A 25954-nucleotide genomic window follows, 5' to 3' on the forward strand; every position below is an offset into this window, starting at 1 on the left:
TGGCTGGGGGAGGCAATCTGAGGGATACTAATGAGGACCTGAGGTTGGGCTGCCTATGCTCCTGTGACCGTTAGGCCATAACCTCCTTGCTGTGGACAGGAGGGCGACCTCCGCTCATGTCAATTTTAGGGAGGGAAAATGGCCTTGGTGTCTTTACCGGCTCCTCTCTTTCCACCCAGCAAATTGCCGTTCCTCGCAACGACGAATGGAGCCGCTTTGCCCGCACGCTGGCAGAGATCAACGACAACCGCGAGGATGCCGAGGAGCTGGCGGCCCAGAGGCTGGTGACCTGATCCGCTGTGGGGGGGAACTGACATCAGTGGGTCTTCAGGGAAGAATGTTTTCAGAAATTAAAAGGCAAAAAAAGTGATATGCAAACTTAGGTATCTTATTTGCTAGTCAGTCCGATCTGGAATACAGCCGTTTACCTCAAATGATCTTTTTTTACTCAAATTTTTTAAAACCTTCAAAAGGACAGACCCTACGCCTTAAAACTGCGTGTCTGTTATGTTCAGTGTTAAGGTTGCTGTCATCACCCTCCACGTTCAATGCATCACCCCATCCTCTGAGGAGCACCCCTGTTTCCCAGTCACCCTATTGACATTCCACACCTGCATTTCAGCTACATTCATTCACTGTACTGTGGTGTTTGACAAGGTGTAATAATTCCTTCATTTTGTGTGAAACTGAAGTGTTCTTGTCATTAAGTTATTTCCCTGCCGTAGACATTCTCAGTAGTATAAATTCATCCAGGACCAAAGGCCCTTAATAAACAAGAGAAGGATGTTGTACAGACATGTTAGACCATAGGACCTTTTTTTTATTTGAGGTGGATAGAATAAAATAAGACATTATACACTTAAATTGCTAATGATGTAAACAATGGTTTTCCTCCCTGTAAGACTTTCTTTTGCACATCCCACTGTGTAATGAACATCAAAACCTGCTTCTTCCAGCAAGTTAAACTGTACTGATTATTTCAATAAAATGCATTAAATTATTTACTACTCATCCAACTTTTTTCCCCTGAATAAAACCTCAAACACCTGTACATGAGCTATTATCCAGGATCGCAGAGATTGTTCAAACACTATAGCGGGGGGGGGAATGTACAATATGTACAGGACGGCATGTGCAACCTACGCAAAGCAAAACCAGGAAAGCCGTGTTCATGCAAAGTTTAAAATCAAGAGACTGGTACAGTTCAGAATGAAGCCACAAGGATGAGCTCGCCGATCTGCTTGTACAAAGGATTCATAGAAATGTTTTGTAACACATCTGGCTCAGAGATCATGCAAACCGGCGGAAGACTTTGGGCTGGAGATCAAAGTCTCTAAGAGTCTCGCGCTTCCCTGCGTGGTGGTGGCTGGATTGACACCACGCCTGACGACTTGAACTTAGGCAAGTGCAGGCCGAACTTGTTCTCCACACCGGCGAAGGTGGCAGAGGCCAGTCTGTAGCCACCCACGTGGTCCGGACTCGTGGGGGGCAGCTCTGAGATCCGCGACTTGGGGGTCGGTTCTGACCCAGCAGGACGGCTGCAGGAAATCCAGGAGATGGGGGGTGTTATTTATTCATTTGGGCATGTTTACCATTCAGGTAATACAATCAATTGTAAACTGGATGTTTGAAATACTTCTAATTTTCTGTCCTACTATAATCAATTAGGTGAAACAAATAAGGCGAGTGAGTGAGGTGTGATGCAACATGATGGAAATGCCCTGTGCCTCATAATGTATAGATGACATGAGGGTTACCCAGCAAGCGTATGCTAATTGATTACTAGGATAAAAATAGCCCCATTCACACAATTTAAAACAGAAATAATTACTTTTCATATGGCATGGAGTCATTTCATAAGTGTATGTACTTTTTTTTTTTTTTTTTACTTTTTAAAAGCACACAGTGGCTAAATGCACTGATAGGCAAAATAGAGACAGCTACAGATGTTGCATTCAGCATATGTAAAAAGGTCTGTCTTTGAACTTTAATGCAATCTGCATGTCATATTGATCCCAGAAGTATGGAGGCATTCAATTGAAAAAGGCCTGGACCTGTCAGCTGATGTGTTCATTTTAGACCCTCTGCCAAACCAAGAAGGGGGAGGGGCAGCTCAACAACAACACAGGCTTGCTGGCAGTGAAAGTGGTGCAAGTGGCTTGAGGTGTCATATTCGTACCCAGGATGCAGATACTTACTGTCCTCCAAAATCGACGTAGAACCATCGCTGCAGGAGCTCATAGGTCAGCAGGGTGACGGCGAACTGCGGGGAGGACCTGCAGACACGAGCTGAGGGAACGGAGGGGTAAATCAGCCCAATTCAAGCCTCTGGGGTGGATTCACTTCCAACCCCACCATGTACGACACCTACCTCCAGCACCCTTCCACAGGGCCCTGAAGCCTTCCTCACGCAGGATCTTCCGGAAGCAGTCGACGACGCCGTTGTATGTGGTCTGCCCCGCACGCGCTGCCACCTGCAGTCTCGTCTTGATGACATCGGCAGGGGTCACCAGGGAAGCGGCAGGGACACCTGACAGCATGTATGTTTACAGGCTTTAGCTCTCACGCTTACCCTGGGGTCAAATTGACCCCAAAGGCACATGCCAGGTGATTTATTAATATTTGAGTGTGTAAGTGTTCGGCAATCTGACAAGAAAGCGACACCCTGCTGATTGGGTTCAGGCCCAGCAGGTCAGTATTTCTATCCAATGAGAAGAGGGAGCCAGTGAAGAATTCATTTTTGTGAAATTTAAATCAGTACAATTTAACAGGTGAAGTTCAAAATGACTTTCTGGGAGCTGCCTGGAACAGGACCTTATGAATCCAGCCAATGGCTTTACTGCTTTGGGCGAAGTCACCTGCAATGGCTCCGGCGGTCAGCAGCTGCAAGGGGCCCACCCGGCCCTGCTCGTCTGCCATCTCCGCCTTGGTGTGGGCGTACACTGGAAAGTAGATGGCCGAGAAGGGGATGTCTCGCAGGAAGCAGGCCTTGGCTCCCTGGGAATGAGATTCACCCACTGAGATGATTGGATTCTCCCAATGGCCTGGCCTGCTGGAGCGGTTCCGCCACATTTAAAAACCGACAGCCCCTATAATAACAACTGTGTCTCGGCAGAGCAGCACTAAGTGCTAGAAGACTCCCACAGCTGTCTCCGCATATAATGCTCAGGAAATAATGCTCGTTCATTAAGTTCGCTACATCTGAGCAAACTGCTGCAAAGATTTGCCCCTGAGGGGCTCAAAGAACTGGATCTAGTTCTGGAGACTTCCCCCGCCATGTCGGTCACACACATACGCAATCCCACAAGCCCCTTGTCTATTGTTTTCCCTCAGCCAGGGGGCAGGGGGGGGGGTGAATTTCTAACAAGCCCCTCACTGTCTGCTTCCCATTAAAATATGGGCCAAGGACACATTACACAAGACCTAAGCAAAGCCGCAAGAACTTGGACAGGAGCAGTAGCCAGTCATGAAGAATAATCCCCCCCCAGTCATTCTGGAAAGGAAAGGGCCAGGCAGTTGCCATAATGGATGAGCCGCTTAATCCCCTGCCCACAAAAGCACATCGCTGGACTGGCATACCTCAAACATCAGAGGAGGAGATCTCCTCTGCCAAGGACTGTTACGCTCCAAAGATTCCCCGCCCCCCCGTTTTAGGATACATCATATCATTAAACTGCCGCAGGAGATTTTTGGCCAAGTAAAGACCTGCTTCAAGGCTAAACATCAACTCAAGACCGTAGGCTTCAGCCAGGAAGCGGTAGAGTGAAGAACCTTCTGTTCTATCGGGGGTGTTTAGGAATGAACAACCCAGGAAATGCGCTGAGACCATACCTTGTAGAGGCCGAAGAAGCCGAGGTCCTTGACCACACTGAGCGCGCTCACCCGCGGCCCCGTGGTGATCTCCCCGGCCACCTGAAGACGGATCTTCACGATTTCCAGAGGGTTGGTGAAGATGACCTGGGAGCCCCCAGCCTAGCGGACAGAACCAAGGAGAGAGGCTGTTAGACCCAAGAGGGTTCACAGACACTTATGGAAATGGCAAGGACTGAATGTCAGAGGGATCTTGTCAAGGAGAACAGAACTATCACAGCACAACCTAATCAGATGACTGACAGGGTCAGCCAGAATACGCTGAGAACAAATGATTATTTCTGCAACACTACTGGAAATAACAGGCACCGACGCCACCCTGCTCTCCTCATGCCAAGTAGTAGACCTCCTACAGTGGCAGAGAGGAGCCATCTGACAGCCCTCCTTCATATAAACGGCCACACTGGCCTGTCAAGGACCACTAGGGTCCGGAACAGTCGGACGTAGAATCCCAAGTGTGAACAGCAGGAGCATTCCTGTGCGGGTACCAGGGTGATGGAGACCCTGCCTTGACTGACAGGCCTGAAGAGGGGAAGCTGTGACCTTCATAGCCAGAAGGGCTGCCCCTTAAGTCATGCCCCCTGACCCCTGTGCCCGGCCTCTGCCCCTTCCTCTCCCCACCCCCTGCACCCTCACCCACATCTCCCAAAGAGAGGAGCATCCCTTGCCCCACGTCTGCCGTCTGTGCTGAAGGTGGACAGAGCCCACCCCACCCCGAGGGCCTAGGTCCCCCCTGACTCCAACCCCATTCATCACCCAACCCCCAAAAATGACTGCAGTAACACACAGGGCAGGGATCCTTAGTAAACATCCGGGGGAAAAGCTAAAAACAGCTCGAGTGCAGCTCTACGGGGCCTTAGGACCCATTAAAGCCCCCACCTCCACAAAGGATGAGTTCTTGCCAGGCAGATACATCAAGGCTTCAAGGAGGAGCACACAGTTGCCATAACTTCCCACTGCAACAGCAAGCGCAGCTCGACAGGCTCCTGTCACGGCTACAAAGCAGCGAGCAGAGGGGCACAGTGTAGTAAACCACTTCTGTGGCCTTCAGGGTCCCGGTCCTTTGGTTAAGGTCAGTTTTCATCCACAGGGCGCTTTGGTTCTGGGGATCCCCACCAACAGTGTCCTGGCATCACAGGTGCCCAGTTCAGCCATACTGCCAGAAGCCCAGTTACTAAATTAGCTGGGCTAAAAATGGACTGTCCACAGATGTCATGTATTTTTTTATTGCTGATGATTACAGGGCTCAAAGACCCCAAAAGTGCATAAAGACCTCCCATGATTCCAGTGACCCATATGGGTGTGTGGGATGCTAAAGGTCCAGGAATAAACTGGAATTTAAAACTACTGATGTGAAAATAACCAACTTGTTAACCATTGGGGGCAAATTTAATTTATATATATTTTTTAATCACCAGAGGTTCTTCCGTTCCAGATGAATATAGAATAAAAGTCATATGGAAATAGAGGATGGAAAGAGAAAATGGACAGGGAGGATGGAAAGAGTAAGTGGAAAGCGTGGACAGACAGGATGGGGGGAAAGAAGGAGAGAACAGACAGGGAAGATGGAAAGGGAGGATGGAAAGGGGGGACAGAAAGAGAGACCGGACAGGGGGGACGGAAAGAGAGATCGGACAGGGGGGACGGAAAGAGAGAGAGACCGGACAGGGGGGACGGAAAGAGAGAGAGATCGGACAGGGGGGACGGAAAGAGAGACTGGACAGGGAGGATGGAAAGAGGGAACGGGCAGGGAGGATGGAAAGAGTGGACAGACAGGACGGGGGGAAAGAAGGAGAGAACAGACAGGGAAGATGGAAAGGGAGGATGGAAAGGAGGGATGGAATGAGAGACCGGACCGGGGGGACGGAGAGGGAGACCGGACAGGGGGGATGGAAAGGGGGGACGGAAAGAGAGAGAGATCGGACAGGGGGGACGGAAAGAGAGAGAGATCGGACAGGGAGGATGGAAAGAGTAAGTGGAAAGAGTGGACAGACAGGACGGGGGGAAAGAAGGAGAGAACAGACAGGGAAGATGGAAAGGGAGGATGGAAAGGGGGGACAGAAAGAGAGACCGGACAGGGGGGACGGAGAGGGAGAATGGACAGGGAGGATGGAAAGGGAGGATGGAAAGGAGGGATGGAATGAGAGACCGGACCGGGGGGACGGAAAGAGAGAATGGACAGGGAGGATGGAAAGGGGGAGTGGAAAGGGAGGACAGACAGGAAGGATAGAAAGGGGGGAAGAAAGAATGAAGAGGGAAGATGGAAAGGGGGGACAGAAAGAGAGAATGGACAGGGAAGATGGAAAGAGAATGGAATGGGGAGACAGATGGGGAGAAAAGGGAGGATGAAAGGAAGGAAGGAAAGGAGGGTCAGAAAGGGAGGACAAAGGGAGGATGGAAGGGGGGATAGAAAGGGACACTTGCCGGAACAAGCATGTGAGTGGCTGGGCTCACTGGCCAACATGAGCTCCTGCAGCACGCACCACAATCACGGTATCCTGCCAAACTGTATTATTTTATGCGTTACATAGTTTCTAGAACAGATAACTTGAAACAGCACTCAATTAATCCATCATTTATAACCCTCCTCCAGTCCCGGACTGTGGATAGTGTGGAAGGTGTCCATGAGGCAGACGCACCCCAGACAGGTACAGACTCACACACAACCACACACTGGGGGCAAGTTAGAGACACCAGTCCACATCTTTGGAAACTGCGGGAGGAAACTGGAGTAGCCCAGGCAAACATGAGAGTGGGAATCCAACCCACACGCTGGAGGGGACCCTCAGGCCAAAGATCGCCCTCCCTCCCGCCATACTCACACAGCCACCAGCTAGCACCTCGGCAAACAGGGGGATGGTGTCGTCCTTCGTGGTAAACTTGTCCCTGACAAAGTCGTTCACCTGTGGGGATCAAACGCAGTCACAGAGTCTAAAGAGATAGGCGATGCAAGGCACCCTGGGAAGCACTCTGGCCTGAGAGCTGGCAGGGAGACTACGCCCAATTCAGCATCATTATTATTCAGTAACACAATGCTGGTCGATGACTTACTGTGAGTTTGATGGCCTTCTCAGGCGCAACACCTAAAAGTTGCGGTAGTAGACCTGAAACACAGATTTCAGGATAATCAACAATATAATAATCATTCATTCCATTCATTTTCCAACCCTGTTATCCTTCTGGGTCGCAGGGGGCCCGGACCCTATCCCGGAAGCTACGGGCATGAGGCGGTAAATAACCCAGGATGGGGGGCCAGCCCATCGCAGGGCACACTCACACATGCACACAGAGGTGTGAGGCAACAGTGCTAACCACTGCACCACCATGCCTCCCCTATATAATAATCAATGTGTCAAAAAAATTAAGAAAAACTTAATAATAATAAGGGAGCAAAAAAAAAATCATTCCGAAAGTTTTATTTTTTTCTTTTTTTAAAGCCTTAATGTAGGTTTATAATAAAGGTAGCTGGATAAGTAACGAACATAAAATTCATTAACATTTCAACAATTTTACTGTTCATAAGCAGAGACGAGTAAATGTAGAAGAGTGACTGATAAGGGGGAAGATGTGGATGAAGGGAAAGAGGAGAGAAACAAAAACGAGAGAGACGCTTGCAGAGCTGCCGGTAGCCAGGACAGCAGTAGGGGGCAGTCTTGGCTTTGCTCCTAGCCTCCTCCGGCTACCAGGCCAGGCCATGTCATCATCTCATGTGTGAGCAGACGCCTGCAGAGCTGCCCTTAGCCTTTCATTACACCCTCAATGTTCCTCCGCACACATCCAAGTGAAATTAAAGCTAATCCAAAGTCTGCTTATGTGCACAGCTATAAACTCCCCCTATGCACTTATTAAGTATTATGTGTGGACAAAGAAGAACCACTTTGGTCATCTCCTGATCCTGAAGATCTGGAGCGCCTTCCACTGGTGTAGAGGTTCATTCTCTCATTGTTGTATTACAGAATGGGGGCACCCTTTGTTGAAGCCCAGGGCAGAGTCACATGACCGGTTCCCGCAGCCCTGCAGTACCTCTGTAGAAGCCGAAGAAGCCCTCATATCTCAGAACCTTCTTGGCACAGTCGAAGCTGTTCTTGTACATCAGCTCCCCCACGAAGGAGCCCGTGGAGCGCTGGTTCTGCATGCGGGTCTTCACCAGGTCAATGGGGTACACAGCCGTTGCCCCCGTGGCTGATGAGCACAAGGGGGGCCAATCAGCATGATTTCTTTGAACACTCAGGAACAATGCAAGAAGACAGAGGTTACAGAGACATTGCTAGGTAACCCTCCAGCCTTAACTACACACGGTAGAGAGGGTTGAATCCCGAAATCGCCTCCTTTCAGTGCCACTTAAATGCCTGAGCTGTGCATTAGAATATCCACGCACACCATCGCTAGCTAATATTACAATGTCAGCAGATGCTCACTGTTAGCTAACAGCTACCTTAAACACGGTTAATACGCCTAAATCTAAACAGTCAAAAACTGTGGCTGTATTTCACTCAAAAGGATCCCGACACTGGGACATTATGCCAATTTAAGTATTTTGTGTTTATGTATCTTTATATATAAATTATAATAATTACTTGTTTGCACTGTCTTTGCACGTTGTTTATGTATATTTATATAATTATCCGTACACGTCCCCTGTACACAAGTGGTATGGTATTATTTAGTGTTATATTATTGTGGTTGGGTTAGGTTTTATTTATCATGTGAATTTGTTAAGTGTTTTGTATTTAAATGGACTGCATTTATATAGCGCTTTTCTACTCTTACGAGTACTCAAAGCGCATTACATTCACACACCCATTCATACACCGGTGGCGGAGGCTGCCATGCAAGGTGCCAACCTGCTCACCGGGAGCAATTTGGGGTTCAGTGTCTTGCTCAAGGACACTTTCACGGGGTCAGGAGGAACCAGGGCACGAACCTGCAACCCTCCGGTTGCCGAACAATAGCACTACCTCCTGCGCCACCATCTTCCCCTTAAACATTTACATTTATCCATATCAGATGTTAAGTAAATATGCCTTAGTTCTGTGCTTTTAAGTACCATTTCAGTGCCGGTATTGGAAAGAACTCAGAGGATACCCAAGCCTCTACTACAGCCCGCTGCTGTTATAGAGAGATGAGCATGACAGGGCTCCCCGGGTGCCATGGCAGCACCAAAGCCTCCTGCTGAAATATACACCTTGCTGAGAAACCTCCACATTCTCTAAACACTCCTTACATCACGACGTCACCCCAGCTTCTTTCATTTACAAAAAAGTGAATGTCTGCTATCTATAAGCCACACCACTATGTGGAATAAGGGGCTCCGTGTCTAATGCAGCATTCAGCGTCTCCTCTGCTCCAAGCCTCCAGCAGAGCCTTTTGATGTCTACTATTGGTTTTATGCATCATCATTAAGTAGAAGAGTTATATGCCTTGCATGTTGATATTCTTGAATGTTCCTATGCAGAACAGCAGGTAACAGTAAATATCTTTTTTTTTTCAACATTTCTCTCTCTTTGGACCAATGTGAACCAGTGTGACATTCTCTCCTATACCTCCACAGCTCAGTACACTATAGTATTTATGAATAAAAAAATCCAGTATATTTCATTTCAGGAAATGGGCTTGGTTAGGTTACTTTAGGCTTAGAATTCCATCCAGTACTCCAGCATTTTCTTTCATTTACGTAATTTTTAATTATTATAAGATTTTTTTCTGTGTACTGAGATTAGTGTGAGATTTGGGGGGGGGGGGGGGAATGCACATCACTGCGGTGATGGTGACAGATGAAAGGCTGTGGCAGGGAGCTCGCCCAGGCCCAGCCCAGTACACCAGCCCGGCTTCCCAGGCTCGGGTTACCGTGGGTGTGGCACTCACCTCCAGCGATGGAGCCCAGGGTGAACCTGTAGGCGGATTCCGCAGCCTGGAGCCAGACCGGTCGGGACACCTCACCTTGCGTCTGCTGTAGGGGTGGGGGACACACACACACACCAGGATTTCAAAAAGCGGCACAGATGCTGCGCGTGTAAAAAAGATCAGATATATACACAGTATGTCGTCAACAGGAGGAAGCTGCGGAAAGTTCTAGAAAAGAACAAACGCATTTCACTGCCTGCTGGGCTGTGAGTTCAGATGATGTTTGTAGAAAAGTTTCCGCTATTCTAGTCAATAAGGGGAAAAAAAAAAGGTTTTGTCAGTGGTGGAAAAGTTAGACCCCAGCAGTCTGAGATCAAAAGACCCTTTGTCTGCGAGAGCCTGTCTAGCCTGTTCGGAAAGAAAAAAAACACAAACAAACAAAATAATTAGACCCCAGTGTACATCACAGCAGCTTTCGCCAATGGGCAGGGTGATAACAAGGCGGGGAGGTTGATATTGGAGATCCTGCCCGATTAGTGACGCAGCATTTTTCACTTTCCCAGGCCCCCTCGTCCTTCGCTGGGCTTGGCTGGGGACTCACTGCAGTAAAGACGTTTCTGACCGCATACTTTGTCTAATGAATAGGCGTTCGGTGGAATCCAGAACAATGAGCAGACAGCAAGGACATCACCACCTGCTTACCCCTTAAGGGCGATACGGAGTCAGTCTATCATGCATAATTCACAGCTACGGAAGAGCGGAGCGACACAGTACTGCAGGCACACGGGCTTCACACCCAAACACCTCTCTGAAAGTATACTTGGTTTGGGAGGGGTGCATTTTGGAACAGAATTTTAAAACTACCTCAGCATTTAATTCTGGTAGTCTTGGGGGCTGCCTTCGGCATTTATAGCTAAACCCAAAAAGGTAAAAAGGTTTCCAAAGGCCAGACAGGAGGACCCAGGCATATGGGGGGGGGGGGGGGTATTTTCAAAACAACCTCCACCCCACATCAGCATCTGTACATTGGTACCTGTCTCTGGATCTCAGCGAGGTGATATGGCAGCGCTCCCTCCTCCAGTGGCGCTATCCGCTCGATGTCCGCCAGGTTTAGGCGTCTACAGGGATGGGTGCCATGGCAGCCAGACCGGGGGGGGGGGGGGGGGGGGGCACAAGTGAGGTCACATTTTCCACAAAGTTTTACTAGCGTTTAGCTTGCAGTTACTGCTGCTTTAATGTGTGCACACACACGCAAACAAACATATACACACACATGCACTCACACGCACGCACGCGCACACACACACACTGAGAACCGACCTAGTAAACAAACTATTAATCCCTCCCCCATAAAAGCATGCCAGCGGAAAGGCACTACTGCTGCCCCTACATGCTATGTGGAAGCGTAACGCAAGATGCCCCCCCCCCCCCAGACCATGTCCAATGCATACAGCTGTAAAAGCTGAACTTGGCTTACAGGTCTTACTAACAATAAACAGTTTTGTTTGGCTGTGAGGGTGCAGCACCACGTAAGCATGCCACTACATCACTGTGTGTGTGTGGGGGGGGGGGCATTTACCCAGAATGTGAGTGGAGGCCGGAGAGCTGGTACAAGATGTCAATCTCCATCGGCGTGATCTGACCAAACTTGTTGGCGGCGTTGACAAATTCCTCTGGTTTAAGAGACAGGGAAGGGGGGGCAGACAATGATGATGAGAAGGACGGTGGGGGGGGCAGCTGAGAGCAGAGAGGGGCAGAGGATGGCCCCACCCCCTGGAGTACCTTTGGTGACCAGCGTGTCCTTCCGCGAGCCGGCCAGTGTGCTGTAGATCTTGCGAATTAGCTCCATTTTGTTGAGCAGTGAGTTGAAGGCATTGAAGTAGGAGAAGCTGACCAGGTGTGAGGTGCCTCCCCCTGCAGCCTGAAGAGGAAGGACAGCATGCTCAGATGATGACGTCAGATCATGGAGAGACCCCCCCCCCCCATCTCAAATGACTCACCGACACCAGGTTCTCCTCCACGAAGGGTGTGAGCATGTGGTGGCGGATGGTGACCATGATGTCACTGAAGTCCAGGGCAGAGATGGCGCCGCTCTTCACCTTGTCCTTCTGTGCAAATGCCTGGCGGGCATGCTCCAGCTGTAGCTCCTGGGGGGGTGGGGCATCTAATGAAAAACAGGCCAGGTGGGGGCCAAGCCCAGCATGCAGATCTGCGGAGGAAACAGGTGTGTCCGGCCCAGCTGGGGGATAATTGATCATGATTGCTTTGCAATCAGAGGGTGGTGGAGAAATAGGGGTTACTGCTGTGGTCAAAACAGATCTGATCTAAGCACTGGCCCCTCCTTGGGGGCCAGTGACAGGCCAGCAGAGGGAACAGAAGACCTTGCTGGTTCTGGACTGGGGCTGACTGCTACTTTGAAGGCTTCATTCAACCATGGGGATCAGTAAAGGAACACGGGGCTTCGAGGGACCCCAGTTTGCATTGGACCCCAGCTTTCAGAGCCTCCTCTCTCCGCCTTCCCAATAAACCGATGGACTACCATGCACACGCTAATGACGTTTATGGCAAAGATTCTCCTTCAAACGTTTAACTGCTTTGACTCCCACAAGCATAAAAAATAATGTTTAGGATGTAAGGAAAGTTAAGGCTGCATTCATTTCAGGTCTGAATTGTCTCAACAGTTTCAGCAGTTATTTTTCTAGGGACAGACTGCTGTTTTCCCGGATTCCGGCCTCTCAGCAGGAATGCAGACGTGATTTCATTCAACGCACCACCGTCTGCAGGATGTGGGGGGGGGAAAAAAACCCACAACATCCCAGGCGCACCAGGAAATGGCCCCGGGTACGAGCTAGTCGGGCCTGTGGTGTTATCCGGCAAGAATCTGCGAGGAAGAGAGGGCGTGTGTGTGTGTCACAGGCTGTGTGACGGCCACGTGTGTCCAGCAGGCCAGAGAGATGCCCACATCTGTGATTGGTGCTCTGCTTCCTCCCCTGAAGCGTGTGCGTGTTCGTGTGCTGCGTGTCTCTGACACTCAGCAACCTCACTAAATGTCTAGTGTTCGGACGAATCTATATCTACAAAATGCTTAAATAGAAAACTTTGGTAACATTTTGCATTAACTGCAATTTCATAACGGAACTGCATCTGTAAAATTCTCAGAGCACTTTCATAATGCATTCATAAGCAGCATGGAAGCTCCCTTATATACTTTAATATCCTAACATACCTTAATAGCTTTCATAACAAACACTATACAATTTTAATATGTGTAATTATTATATAATGCCTATTATTAATATATATTAAAGCTGTTAAGGTATGTTAGGATATAAGATATACTTACGTGCTGCTTATGAATGCATTATGAAGGTGCACTGTTCTTTGAATGCACAATGAATGCATTATGAAGGTGCAATTAATGTAAAGCATTACCAAAACTTTTTTTCCCCCAGAAAATGATGTTTTGTTAATTTTTCTACAACATAATATTCAGAATTTTCAGGGCTGACATAGTTTGGCATGAGCTACCAAAGGCTCTCTAAATGAAAGCTTGTAGTCAAGACCACGCTGGCAACGGCTGACTCGTCCCCCCACCTGCAGGAACTGTGTAAACTCCAGGTAGTTGAGGTGCTTCTTGCGGTCGTGGCCGAAGTGCAGCCTGATGAAGTCACAGTTCCAGTTGAAGGGGATGTGGTGGTGGACCGTGGTCTGGCTAAAGATATCTTGGACATTTTCTGCAAGGAATCACCAAATTAAAAATAATGGAGGAAGGGCATTTGGAAGATAAACAGAATGGGTTTCTCGCACTTAATGGGTCATTTTGGCAAGAAGGCCGACAACCCCCTCGCCTTTTGGAGAGGTGAGACCCGCCATTGCTCCTACAACACCTTCCAAAAAGATCAATAAGTTGAAATTACAAGGTGATGTGAAACAGGTGAGACAATCATGTTATAAGGTGCTTTCACATTGAAGTTCCAGAACCTGGTCCCTGGTTACAACTTCTTGTGCTGTCTCGACCAGGGACTTTTGAAACTTTTGTCTGTTACTTTCAGACCACACAATAGAAATTGGACCTTTATGCTAAATAAGCACTGGAGACGCAAAAAGCTTGTAGGATTAATAGAGGTAAGGGGGCGCGTGCTGATTACAGCACACTGCCGCACCCACCACATCACGGACCACCTTAAGGATATGAACCTGAGTGCAGCCGTGCAGTGGGTGATACCTCAGCACCACACTAGCCTGAATGGACCAGTTTGAGTTTTTTCCCCGATGGCTAGAGTGCCAATCCTGACACCAATCCCCAAATTTCCCTGTAAGTTGGAGGGCGTCCATAAAGGTCTGGATGGAGGTTAACATCATACCCAGGACAAAGCACCTGCAGGTTAAGGGCCTTGCTCAAGGGCTCAGAGTAGGATCACTGTTGGCATTCAGAGGATTCGACCCGGCAACCTTCTGATTACTGGCACAAATCCCTAGCCTCAGAGTCACCACTCCGCTGGTTAAACTTCCACTCCAGTTAAACTTCACACATAATTCAAACCTACACTGCCACCCCAAAACTACGGAGGATGAACAAATTGTTTTGTTAAGCTATTTGTGACTTACTGAAAGGGAGCAATTGCAGTCAAAACAGGACACAGCTTTTTATTTATATTTTATTCATACGACATGCAACATGTTTACGTTTCGTTATTAAATCTGACTGGCAGATCAATCTTACGGCATAATGTCTTCCGCTAATAAGCAATGGCCACTTTCACTGCCACACCAGCAATATTAGACAAAAGTATATTGGGATAATAATCAAATTTTCCGATGCAGAAATATGGAGATGGAAGCAAACAGATTTATTCATTAAAGTAGCCGAAGTACAATGTTAATTCCATCTGCTCAATTTTTCTCCGCTAATTATGTCTTTTCCCTGCCATGTAATTTTGCAAGTTAGCAGCGGTGCTTGTGATAATCCAATCAGCAAGACAGACTGTAAGCACCTCCCCAGTAGTTCATGTTCAAAGAAAAGCACCTAGTGTGGAGTAGTTCAGGAACTGCCTCCGAGGATCTACAATTGGACCGAGTTTCTGCAGTGTGAACATGACGAAAGTCCCTGGTTCTGGACAAATGTTCTGATTCCGGAAAAAAAACTCTTGCAATGTGAAAGCGCCTATACAGATATACAGAGCCTCCAAAATAAGGAGAGAGCAAGGATGGGCCGACACTTTGCCAATTTGCCAAGATGCGTCAGTGAATAATTCAGCACTTTGAGCACAACATTCTACAAAGAATCGTAGAATTTTGAACATCTCACCCTCTTTGTTGAACAACTGAATTAAAAGATCAACGAATCCATTCAAATCTCAGTGAGTAAAAGGGCAAGGTGGAAAACCAATTCTGAATGCATATGATATTCGACACCTCAGACATCACTGTCTTACAAACCATCATGCTTCTGTAATCCATATCATGGCTTGGAATACTTCACCTATCACTATTCGCTGCTACATCCACAGATACAAGTCAAGGCTTTACCATGCAATGCAGAAGCCATATATCAACACTGCCCAGAAGTGCTGGTGAGTTCTCTAGGCTCCGGAAAGCAGCACAACTAAATCGTTTTCTTTATGGTCTGACAAGTCAACATGCTCTTACCCCAACACACACTAACATGTATAGTCAAGATCTGACCCGATTCTCGCAATTACAGCAACAAGCTTAAAAAAAGATGGTCTTACAAGCTTGGCACAAGGAACTTGATGGTTATTATCTCAGAATCAAAAGACAGGCAGGAGTCTGCATGCTTTCCCCATGGTTTCACTCTTGGTACTATGGTTTCTCACAGTCCAGCTACTGCTGCACACACCCTGCGATGGACTGACATTACAGCCCAGCCCTGTGCTACACCTGTGGTACAACCCTGCCAAGGATCAGTAGGTTAGAAAGCGAAGGGATACTTATTATGGCCCTGAACTGAATATACAGTCACAGGAGATAGATGGATGAATCCATTTAAGATCTGTACTGCAGTTCTCTCATTCTAGATTCCTTTAGTAATGAACATTTCAGAGACGACAGATTAGACAACATCCAAGACAGATTTTACTCACATGAAGATTTTAGTTTTGTCCGCATAAGAGAGATCACTGGGGGGCGGGGGGGGAGGGTATATACTCACCAAATGAGATGTTCCCCGTGCCAGTCTTGTCAAATAACTGAAAGGCTACTATAAAAAGGGCATCCGGGACACACAGTACTGACTCAAAGGCGAGAAACTCCTGGAAGGAAATGAGCCTAAGAGAAAGAGAGACCATCATTAGCATGGCCAGACTGAAGACAATTTAAACAAGAGAGACTCAACAACAGAGGCTAATCAGGTAATACGTAAGTAATGTTACATCGGCAAGGCTGATCACAGAGGTCATTTTGCAAGTAAGTAAAGCGAAAAAAAGAAACATCACTTTTTTTAATAAAAATTCATGCAACTTTTTTTGTCTGAATTATCCATATCATGCGTCCATAGGAATTTTTGAATTCATATTCAAAAACACTAAAAAACTGAAGACTGAAATTGAATACTAAATACAAAGCTTAGTGTCATCAAAATAGCTTGGGAAGCCATTACTTTCAAACAGAAGCTCTGAATGCAACAGGCGTTAGCTTCTGTCTCCTGAAAGAAACAATCGAACATAAACCAACACAAAGACAATATCCATCTCACAGTTTTGCAGGAAATTATATATTCAGTGAATAGCAGTGTCACACTGTCTAGACTGAGCAGGATCGGATCCTCAGCATAACTGCTTTTCATCAGCAATTCTAACATTTACGAGCATAATCACGTGAGTAGAGCGATTACTGCGTGTTTATGACAGATGATGGCGGTTACTAATATTTAAGCTGACTGATATGGACAGAGCTTTTCTCAGAAAATACAACTGGTACTGAAATTTATGGCATGCCATTGTCCATTCATATCTTTATCAACCATCAACTACAGCTTTTCAAAGTGACAGGTCTGAACTAAAAGAAGAGTCTTGATCGCCCGTGACAGAAGAATGCGGAGAGTAATTAAAAAGGTAGACGTATTACATGGCAGGCCTGTCCGGAGTCATAGTGTTAGCCCAATGCAGGTATGAAGCAGACAGGGCAGCGCCATCCATGAGTCTCAGCAGCAGACACCCACCCATCTTTAGTGGTGTCAGCCACCCCGGCGATGAGCTGGACGGTCTTGGGGTTGTGGTGGGGCTGTGTATGTAGGCCCAGGAACCTCTGTACAAAGTCAGTCGGGGTCATGTAATGCTCGCCATCCTTGTCCACAACGCTGGCATGCTGCAAAGGAGACACCCATGCCCACTTAGACACGTCCTGCGAGGAGCCAGAGCCCAGGAAGGCGTGGAAATCGCTGCCCTGCCTCAGCCTTACACACAGGGATCTTTCTCAGACTGACATCAACCAAATGACATGCCACTCAATTTCTATCACTGTCTGAATAGGTGCCTTTAGCAACTCTGAATACAAGGACAAGGAGGGACATTGCCAAACGGTGGAAGACTGTGGTGAGTTTTTATTCTACAGCTAAAAACATTCATTTCATTCTGTCATGATGCCGAACTGGAAGCTATATCAAATAGTTGTTCATATTTTCCTTCCTGTGTTTTTAATTGCCACACAAGGTGGCAACAATGAAAAGGTCTCCATAATTCATTCTCTCCCACGTTAAGTGCTACACGCTACTTAATCTGTTTCCAGTCTACAGCGAATTCGCTTCTCATTTTACGCATCTCCAGGGCTGTTCCCGGCAGCCACGTTCCCCATCATGCCTGTCATCTCTTTCAGGCAAACACAAAGCCAGGCGAAAGTGCGAGGACTGTAAATAAATGTTGGCCAGACCAAAAGGTGACAGGCATGCATGGAGCAGCGGGACATGCTGGTGCAGCCCTGTGCTGGAATGCTAACTGGGACACGACAGCTCGGTGTGCCTCCGGCCACGGTGCTCAACAGCAACATTTCTTTCTCCACCCGGCCCTCGGGGACCCTCAGGCAGTCCACATTTTTGCTCCCTCCCAGCTCCAGCAAACACATGGACTATCTAGGGGTCCACAAAGACAGGGCTGTACACAGATCACAAAAACAGGGCTGTATACAGGCCCCTACAGCCATGAAATACCAAATTTCATCCTTAAAAAAAAAAAACAAACTCACATAGAACTACTGCATCCACCACTGATGCTTGGCACTTGTTTTCAATGCTACAACCCCTTTTAAAGCAGGAAAATTAAAAAACAAAAAAAAAACAAGTCCTCTGAGGAGAAAGATCTTCTCTAGAAAGGCTTGAACAATAAAGTACCAGTTTCATGAAATAAGTTTTACCACCATGTTCCAGCTCTCTTCACGTTTTCACAGGTTTGATTAAGGTGGGGTAACAGCTAATTTGCACAGTAATTTCTGTAAAGCCCTCTGAACAGAGCTTCGACACGTCACCTATGGAAAAAACTCTTTAAACATAACTTCCTCAAGTAACATAGCACAACAAATTTTGTGCTGCAACAGGGATGGGACAAGAGCTGCATCGAAGAAAACACACCCTGCTTGAAAGATAAGAGAAAGAAAGCAAAATCGTAAACAGCCACATGTCCAGCCAAACACAGAGGCCAATCTGCCGCCTGAAACACTCAGTAACCTCAGGCAACTTCAAAGCTTCACTGTATCATATAATGTGCCTATATTTAATATATATACACACACACACACACACACACACACACACACATATATATACAGCATAAAAACAGCATTTTAAAAACCAGATTAAACTGGTAGCCACAGTTCACCTATTTACCTACTAATTACACTCTGGAATAACAAGACCTCTTGAATTATTTATTTTTCTAAAAGCACATAAAAAAATTGACAGAAGGACTTTTGATTCTGGGTAATTGTATAGTTAATGGCATGTAGAGTCAGGAGAGATCCATAAATAGAACTAAGTCAAATAAGAAACAGTCTGCCAATAGTTAGTGTTTTTATCAGTATTACCCCCTGCAGTGCCAGGCCACGAGCCAATCATGGCTCTCCACACATCAACGTGTACATGCCGATTCATAACCACAAGAACAAAAGCAGCCAATGGCATACGCTAATTATTTTGAGTTGTCTTCATTGACAATGGCCCCACAATTGGCTTTAAGCAATATCACTTTCCTGTCAAACGCCTGTACAGAAAACACGGCGAGCACCGCCACAGTCAGACAGCATAGGATTCACATAAATGTAAAAATAAAATAACTAAGCAAGGATGAATAGGACCAGGAATGCATCCAGGGATACCAGTAACCTTTCTAGTGAGGCTGTGGGCAGTAGTCTTATGCATATTCCAGGCAGGTGGCCTGGGGAGGGTGGGGCTAATTCAGGGAGTCTAAACAGGACACTGAATGTATATCATGTGTCAGACTGACTATATAAGGAAGTATATACATACGATCATCCACCTCTTTTAATATACACAAGCAGTAACAATTTGAAATTATTTTCTGAGAATTACGCATTACTTCATTACAAATCTGGATTGCACTGAATATCAAATAAATACATGGGTGGAGATTAAGGGAACAGCCTTACACTGTAATGGATCAGGTGAGGGTGAACTGGGGGGAGGAGACCTGCAAAATTGCAAACCTTACAAGTGGTCAAATATGCAGTAGGCTACTGAAGAATGTCTCACGAACCAAGTGTAACGGATAACAACGGATAGCAACTACCACTAAAACGTATGACAGGGTACTACACTCACCTTTAAGAAGATAGCCTTCAGCTCATTCGGATCGGCTCTCTTTGTTGATTGCACCTATAAGGCACACCACAACAAAATTTCCAGCAAGGGTAACGTGCATATCAGTAACAATAATAATAACAAAGTGAATAAAGTGTAATGCTTCTAGAAACACAGCGAACTAGCAATGGATGAATGATCACATCCGCAGACAGCGGTGATATCTGAATCGATCGGCTTCTTTTCTGTGAATCTGACAGCAATTATACAGAAAGCAGTATTATATTTATTAATCATTTATCTTAAATACCAGGAAGACCTAAGCAGAACCGCTCACACAGCAACTAGCTGTAGCAGAGCAGCATCAGCTTCCTTTAACCGTAATACTAAACAAATCCCGCAGCTTTACAACACGCTGACACTCATTTAGACAACAGGTATGCAGAAAACGCCTTACACGCTGATCAGTTAGGTTGATCGAGGACACACCATTGCACAAGAAAATACACATAAGTGTCCAGCGTGATGCCAAACAAGAGGCCAGGCTATTGGGAGATGCTAAGAACAATACGTGCATTAAACTGGAACGAACACCATACTAACTGAACACGTAAACCCCAACATACTGACTGCGCGTATATAACAATGTTGAAAATATAATCAGAAAAAAATAAAGCAACAGTAGCTTTTGATCAATGTATTATAGCCAGAGTCACCTTGACCGCCATGCTGGATGTGACGTCACGTGGAGTGGCTGGCTCACGCACGCGCTCGCTTGCTAGCTCGCTCGCTCGTGGGGTGTTGAGGGGAACCCAGGCGGGGTTGTTGGTGAGTGTGTGGAATGAGGATGCTTAAAACAGTATGAAACACTGTTTATTAACTACCTCCGAGATCCTGTGCAGGCAGGGCTGGTTGTTAAGAGAAATCGCATGAAATTGTTTTGTTCTCTGCCAATGACCAAAAAATACAAAAATGTAGCCGTGCGGCATAACAGGGTGTGTGCATCATGGGCGATGCGCTGATGCAAATGAATGGTGCAAACCGATTGAAACTGCAACCAGGGATGCCTGCTTTTATTTTAATTAATGTAAATATTACTTAAAAATTGCATATGAATATTGTATTTCCGTGTTAGGTTAATGTGTTTCCCATGTCTGAAAACCTGATCCGCTTTCTAATACAGCCGAATTAAATTAGTAAAAACTGAATTAGTTGGCAAACTATTTAAATTCTTACATAACTAATGACGAGCATGATAAGCGACGGGTGCTCTCGATTAATGGTAGGTTGTAATCGCATTTAACATAGTTTATTAAGTTTTAACATTGTTGATTTGTTTTTTTGGCAGTTTCTTTGAAATATTTAGGTAATTTGTTACCCTGCTCTCTGCTTTAATTGGATTTTACTCTTAGCAATGGGCAACAGTACTATGGATACCAAGTAACTGCCAAGGAATTTGTGGTGGCGTAGGCTGCTGCTGGAGTAGTCCCCAGCTTCAGTAACAAATTTTGGAGTTTTCTGCAGTATGTCGAGAACTTATCGGTTATTTTCTCCATCCTAACAGGATAGGTTATACTGTGAACACAAGAATCAGGACGGGTCATACCGACCGAAACTTGTTCCCAAATCCAACATAGATAAGTGTATAAAATCAAACGCTGGCGGACGCTGACGCACAGATTTACAGCAAACAGCAGTGGCATTTTGACATTGTGACTTTATCTGTCACTTAAAATGAAATGTTTTTCTTAGCAAGCATGCGGCTTCGATTGCCAAAAGATTGTTTTGTATCTGTGTTATGTTCTATAATCAAGACGATAACGGCAAAAATGCAGTGTGGAAAGTATCAGAGGAAATACAAGTACAATCATAAGTATATTTGTTTTGGAGATAACACACTGTCAACGTTCCAGCGTACACTATGAAAAGCCAGAAGCCAGCACCCTCAGATAAGGAGGAACCCAGTCCTGTTTCCATGGTAGAGGGTAGTCCAAAGTTTAGTATTAATGTGTAGGTCATACCGACATGGCCCTTTGGGTCAGCCACAGTATCCCACATAATCATTTGTTTCGTTTACCTTTTGCTTTTTTGTAGTACTATGAACAAGCAATGGGGTCATTCATATATTTGATTATCTCAAGAGAGATTACCCCTATGAGTATTATATTATCACATTAACTGTTAGCACCATTCCAAGATAAGAATGGGGATATTCTCAAATAAGATAAGCTATTTAAATGCTATTTTAGGATGCAATAACCCGTTGTAGCTTAGAAGAGAATTAACCAGATATTTAATAGGTTTTGCATGAGCTAACTAGAAAAGATGCTGTTGGAACGACAGCAATGTATTCCCCGGACAGCCCCACCACCCCTCCCCCATCTAATCCTTACTCCTCCTGCACCCCCAATTTCTAGAATTACTGGATGGATTAAATTTTTCCCTGACATGACAGTAAGAGCTGTAATAGATACATAAGTGTTATATATGGAGCCCTGGAGGGGCCACGGACAGTTTGTTTTTTTAATTTTGTGCGCATGATGTAGTAAATCTGAGGCCGGTCTCCGTTACTGCACCATTGCCCCGCCCCCACACACGGTCTCCCTCAGCCACATTATAGCTTGTTGCTCATCTGTGTTAATTGCTGGTCTCATTTGACCAGTCTAGCCAGTTTCCTCAGTGTGAGGTATTCTTGACTATGTGCCAGTTCCAAACATTCTACTACCCTGGGTTCTCCTGTGTGCTTGCACCTCCTCTTGTGTGGTTTTGCATCCCTGATCTCCCCAAAATCGAGTTCCATAAGTGTGAGTCCCTTCCCTCATCTTGGAGAGTGTGTGTCCAGCTGCCCCCACGTCCACATATGTGGCTGCCTTACCGTGCACCTTCTGGATTGATCTTTTGGCTGCTTGATCTTTGCTTCTGTCACTGACTGTGGCTTCAGCTTAGCGTTCTGGTTCTCAATCTGCCTCTATCTTGAATTCCTGGTTCCTGTGAGGACCGGTTACAGAATACCCAGCCCCGATATAGATCCAGTGGAGCTACGTGGTACCCTGGCTCGATTGGAGCAGTATTTGCAGGACGTCTGCAGCTGTCACCCACAACCCTTCCTTCTCCACCTTCCATTGCAACCGCCGCTGCACCTGCTGCTGCACCTGCCTGGCTCTACCCTATGCCAGAGTGGAATGATTGTGAAGTGTATTGTACTTCTGGCACAGCGCCACCCCGATGTCTTCTGAACCGGCCCACTTAGATCTCGTCACCAGCCTCCGCTTCAGCAGAGCCTGAAAATGAGTGGCTGCCTTATTTTATTAGGACATACCAGTTCTCCCCTCAAACTCCTGCTTTACCTGAATGAGGCACTCCATCACCCATCCCGCAGGCACAACATCGCAAGTCAGGTGGTGGAATTCCAGCAGTGATCCTGTCCTGCCTCCAAGTACGCTGTGCAGTTCCGGACCCCCTGCAGCGGCCAGCGCTTGGAGAGAGCCGGCGCTCCCGTCCACATACCAGAGAGGCTTGCACCCCAATCTGCAGACTGAATTGGCTTGCCGAGGGGAGACGCTCGTCTTGGAAGCTTTCATTCAGCTCTCTGTCCTCCTCAATAACCTGCTTTATGACCCAGTAGTCAGCTCATCCCACAATTTCTCAGTTATCTAGTTTCCTTCCACAGACATCTGAGGCAGGATTCATTTATATCTCCTGGGTTGTGTCACGATCTACGCGGAACCTTTTGGCGATCGTGCGGGTAGGCAGGAAAGGAACAGGCTCGCAAGCCAAAATCGGGGCAAAACTTGGGGTTTATTCAGGGAACAGGTACTAGGAACAGGAAACACCAGGACAACCATCACCATACCACATCCACAATGACGGACAAAGGTGGAGACGATCAGGGAAGTACACATGGGTAATCAGGGGGCGTGGCACACACTTCATATTTACAGGTTTCCATTTTTCTGACCCCCAGAAACCAGAGCCTCTATTTCCCCATCATTGCTGGGACTGCGTGATTGACCTGCTGCCCGGTCTCTCTTCCATATAAGCCTGGTATAACCTCGTACCTTTTACCCAAGTTGCATGATGGGGTCGTACATTGAGGAATCCTTATTATCTGGATTTATCCACCTGCCCACCTCTCCTGTAGCCTTTGGGTTTTTCTTTGTGGAAAAGAAAGATGGTGAGACTTCATGCATTTACAGACTGTTGTGCCTTGAACGAGATTACCACAGAATCCCGACCATGGCTACTTTAGAGCAAGTTCATACCGTTAGACTTACAGAGTATATATAACCTAATCTGTATCTGTAAGGGGGGTGAATGGAAGACCGTGTTTGCCACCACATGCGGTCATTATGAGCATTTGGTGTTGCCTTTCCGCCTCGCTAACACCACGTCTGTCTTTTGGTCGTTTATGAACGTTCTGTCTTCCGTGGTTGGTGCATAATCATTTATAATGACAACCTGCTCATTTACTGTAGGTATGACTTCGTTGCAATGGGGGGGGGGGGTTGTTAAGAATACTCTTAGGACAGGGCACATCCGATGTTTACTCTTTAATGAGGATCAGGGAAGTATAACTACAACAGTACAACAAGTACAACAGGGAAGTACAACTTGAGGCATGGGTCTGTACCTGTCTGTATACTGGTGGGTCTGCGGTTGTGTGTATGTGGTCTGAAAACAAACATTTACATTAAATAAATTTCCCAGTAAAGCACACTCAGAGCAAAATAATGGCAAATGATAACACTGAACATTCATACTACGGTACTTGTGAAATGAGGAATATGCAGTGCTTTTAAATGTGGAGGTTATAAATACAACAACTGGATCACAAATCACCAGTAAATAACACACCCATCACAACAAATTTTACTGCAACTAACTTATGATTAATATTCTACAATCTACATAATTTTATATACTATAACACAGCAGTGCAGTGATTTGTACACAAACTACTTTACAGCTCTGTGGCAAGCGATATTTGCCGACCAGCACTGGGTTAGTTTGTGGCTTGTTTGCAGCTCTGAATTCCCAAACCCTGTGCAGATGCACTCTGATTGGCTGAGAGATCATGAGTCCTGTGATCAGCCTGTGGAAAGCCTTAAAGGCACCTCACCATCCATCTCCCTTGGGTATTTATTCTCCATCCCTGAGTGATCATGTTCGACACATGCATTTAGTTTTGCAATAGGGAGGCCCAAGTAGCATTTGACTGGCTCAAGCAGTTCTTCACCCAGACATCCATTCATCTTCTCACTGACATACTGACCGGGGGGTTAGAAACACTAAGGTAGGAGGTAGCTAGATGACAAGATCAGTGGGTTTCAGGTGCAGCTCCCTTCCAGTGCCCCAATGGATATTATGATTGATTGGGAACACAATTAACGGCGGGGTTCTGGAGGGCAATCTGTGGCAGAATGGGAATAACCTTGAGTGTGTCTTCTGAATACCACTCACAGGTTAATGGTCGTATGAGTGGTTTAACCAGGATGTCACTCGTTTTCCCCACTTGTACTGCATTCAGGACCAATCAGACTGGTACCAGTACCTCCTGTGGACCAAATATGCCCATCATTGAATGTTGCAGTCCTCTCTGCATATGACACCCTTTCAGTGTGTCCTAGATTATCAGCCACCCCTCTACCCATTGAGTCCACAGGCATCACAGCAGTGGGCCAATGATTTTAGCAGAGCGGTCAAATGTGGCAAGTGGTGCATGCACAGCGCACCAAACCCTATCATGACAGCAGCCCCCGAATAGATCTTCGGCTTCTGTTAGTATGACTCGTGCATAGTTTACTTTTTTCATGCTTTCAAATTTCTGTTTTGAGATCTCTAACTAATTTTAACTTTTAAACGTTGGTTATTTGTGTTGTATTTTAGCTCTAGACTAGTTAAGATTAGCATGCATTGCATCCTTACAGAGGTGGGGAGGCTCATCTAGGATAGGTTTCATGAAAATACAGCAGTATAACATAAATATTACTGTAATACAGTCAGTCCTGCTACAATGCAATTCTTTCCTGAAAAACCTTGCTTTCACTAAAATCACATAGTAAAATACACTAATACAAGTGCAACCACAACAGTGCAGTGTCAGCCAGCATGAGGTGTCCCTGGACCTGGGGGTTAAGGGCCTTGCTAATGGGTCTACAGACATGTGACTGTTCTGCTGAGGTCTTCCAGTCACAGACACAAATATTTAGCCCGCTTAACCACTCACTGCACCTGTGTCTCACAGTACCTGTACAATGTTCCTATGATGTTTCAAAAAGATGCATCAAGTTTTCAGATCATTTTGTTCTCAAGTTTGTCTGCAAGCCTGCCTTTATGCCCTCTGCCTCCCCCCTCTCGCTCCCGTTTCTGTCCTCTGTTGCCCCTCTCGCTCCCGTTTCTGTCCTCTGTTGTCCCTCTCGCTCCCGTTTCTGTCCTCTGTTGTCCCTCTCGCTCCCGTTTCTGTCCTCTGTTGAC

The 25954-nt window shown here is 46.4% G+C and overlaps 2 protein-coding genes across 8 annotated transcripts in view; one reads left to right on the forward strand and one right to left on the reverse strand.

The window, feature by feature from the left end:
* The window catches only part of LOC125749160 (dynein, cytoplasmic 1, intermediate chain 2a-like), a 25390-nt gene extending 24390 nt beyond the window's left edge, over window positions 1-1000 (forward strand). For all 6 annotated transcript variants that reach the window (XM_049026132.1, XM_049026160.1, XM_049026123.1 and 3 more), the window contains one exon: window positions 180-1000. In XM_049026132.1, coding sequence (XP_048882089.1) covers window positions 180-293 — 114 coding nt within the window. In that variant the 3' untranslated portion in view covers window positions 294-1000. The remainder of the gene's footprint in view (window positions 1-179) is intronic.
* On the reverse strand, window positions 800-20632 carry LOC125749150 (calcium-binding mitochondrial carrier protein Aralar1-like). Of its 2 annotated transcripts, none has more exons than XM_049026110.1 (18): window positions 20197-20632; window positions 19502-19555; window positions 16895-17040; window positions 15887-16002; window positions 13309-13448; window positions 11715-11861; window positions 11497-11635; window positions 11294-11387; window positions 10748-10832; window positions 9736-9820; window positions 7894-8052; window positions 6922-6974; window positions 6693-6773; window positions 3832-3972; window positions 2859-2997; window positions 2372-2530; window positions 2199-2289; window positions 800-1538 (listed from the first exon to the last, which is right to left on the reverse strand). In XM_049026110.1, the coding sequence occupies exons 1-18, from the start codon at window positions 20206-20208 to the stop codon at window positions 1334-1336; spliced, it is 2046 nt and encodes a 681-aa protein (XP_048882067.1). In that variant the 5' UTR covers window positions 20209-20632; the 3' UTR covers window positions 800-1333. The 2 variants fall into 2 exon arrangements, with proteins under 2 accessions (XP_048882067.1, XP_048882057.1); XM_049026100.1 differs by lacking the exon at window positions 20197-20632 and adding an exon at window positions 19938-20123.
* Window positions 20633-25954: the final 5322 nt, after the last annotated feature.

The sequence above is a fragment of the Brienomyrus brachyistius genome, chromosome 1 (assembly GCF_023856365.1).
Source record: "Brienomyrus brachyistius isolate T26 chromosome 1, BBRACH_0.4, whole genome shotgun sequence".
NCBI classification, from domain to species: domain Eukaryota; kingdom Metazoa; phylum Chordata; class Actinopteri; order Osteoglossiformes; family Mormyridae; genus Brienomyrus; species Brienomyrus brachyistius.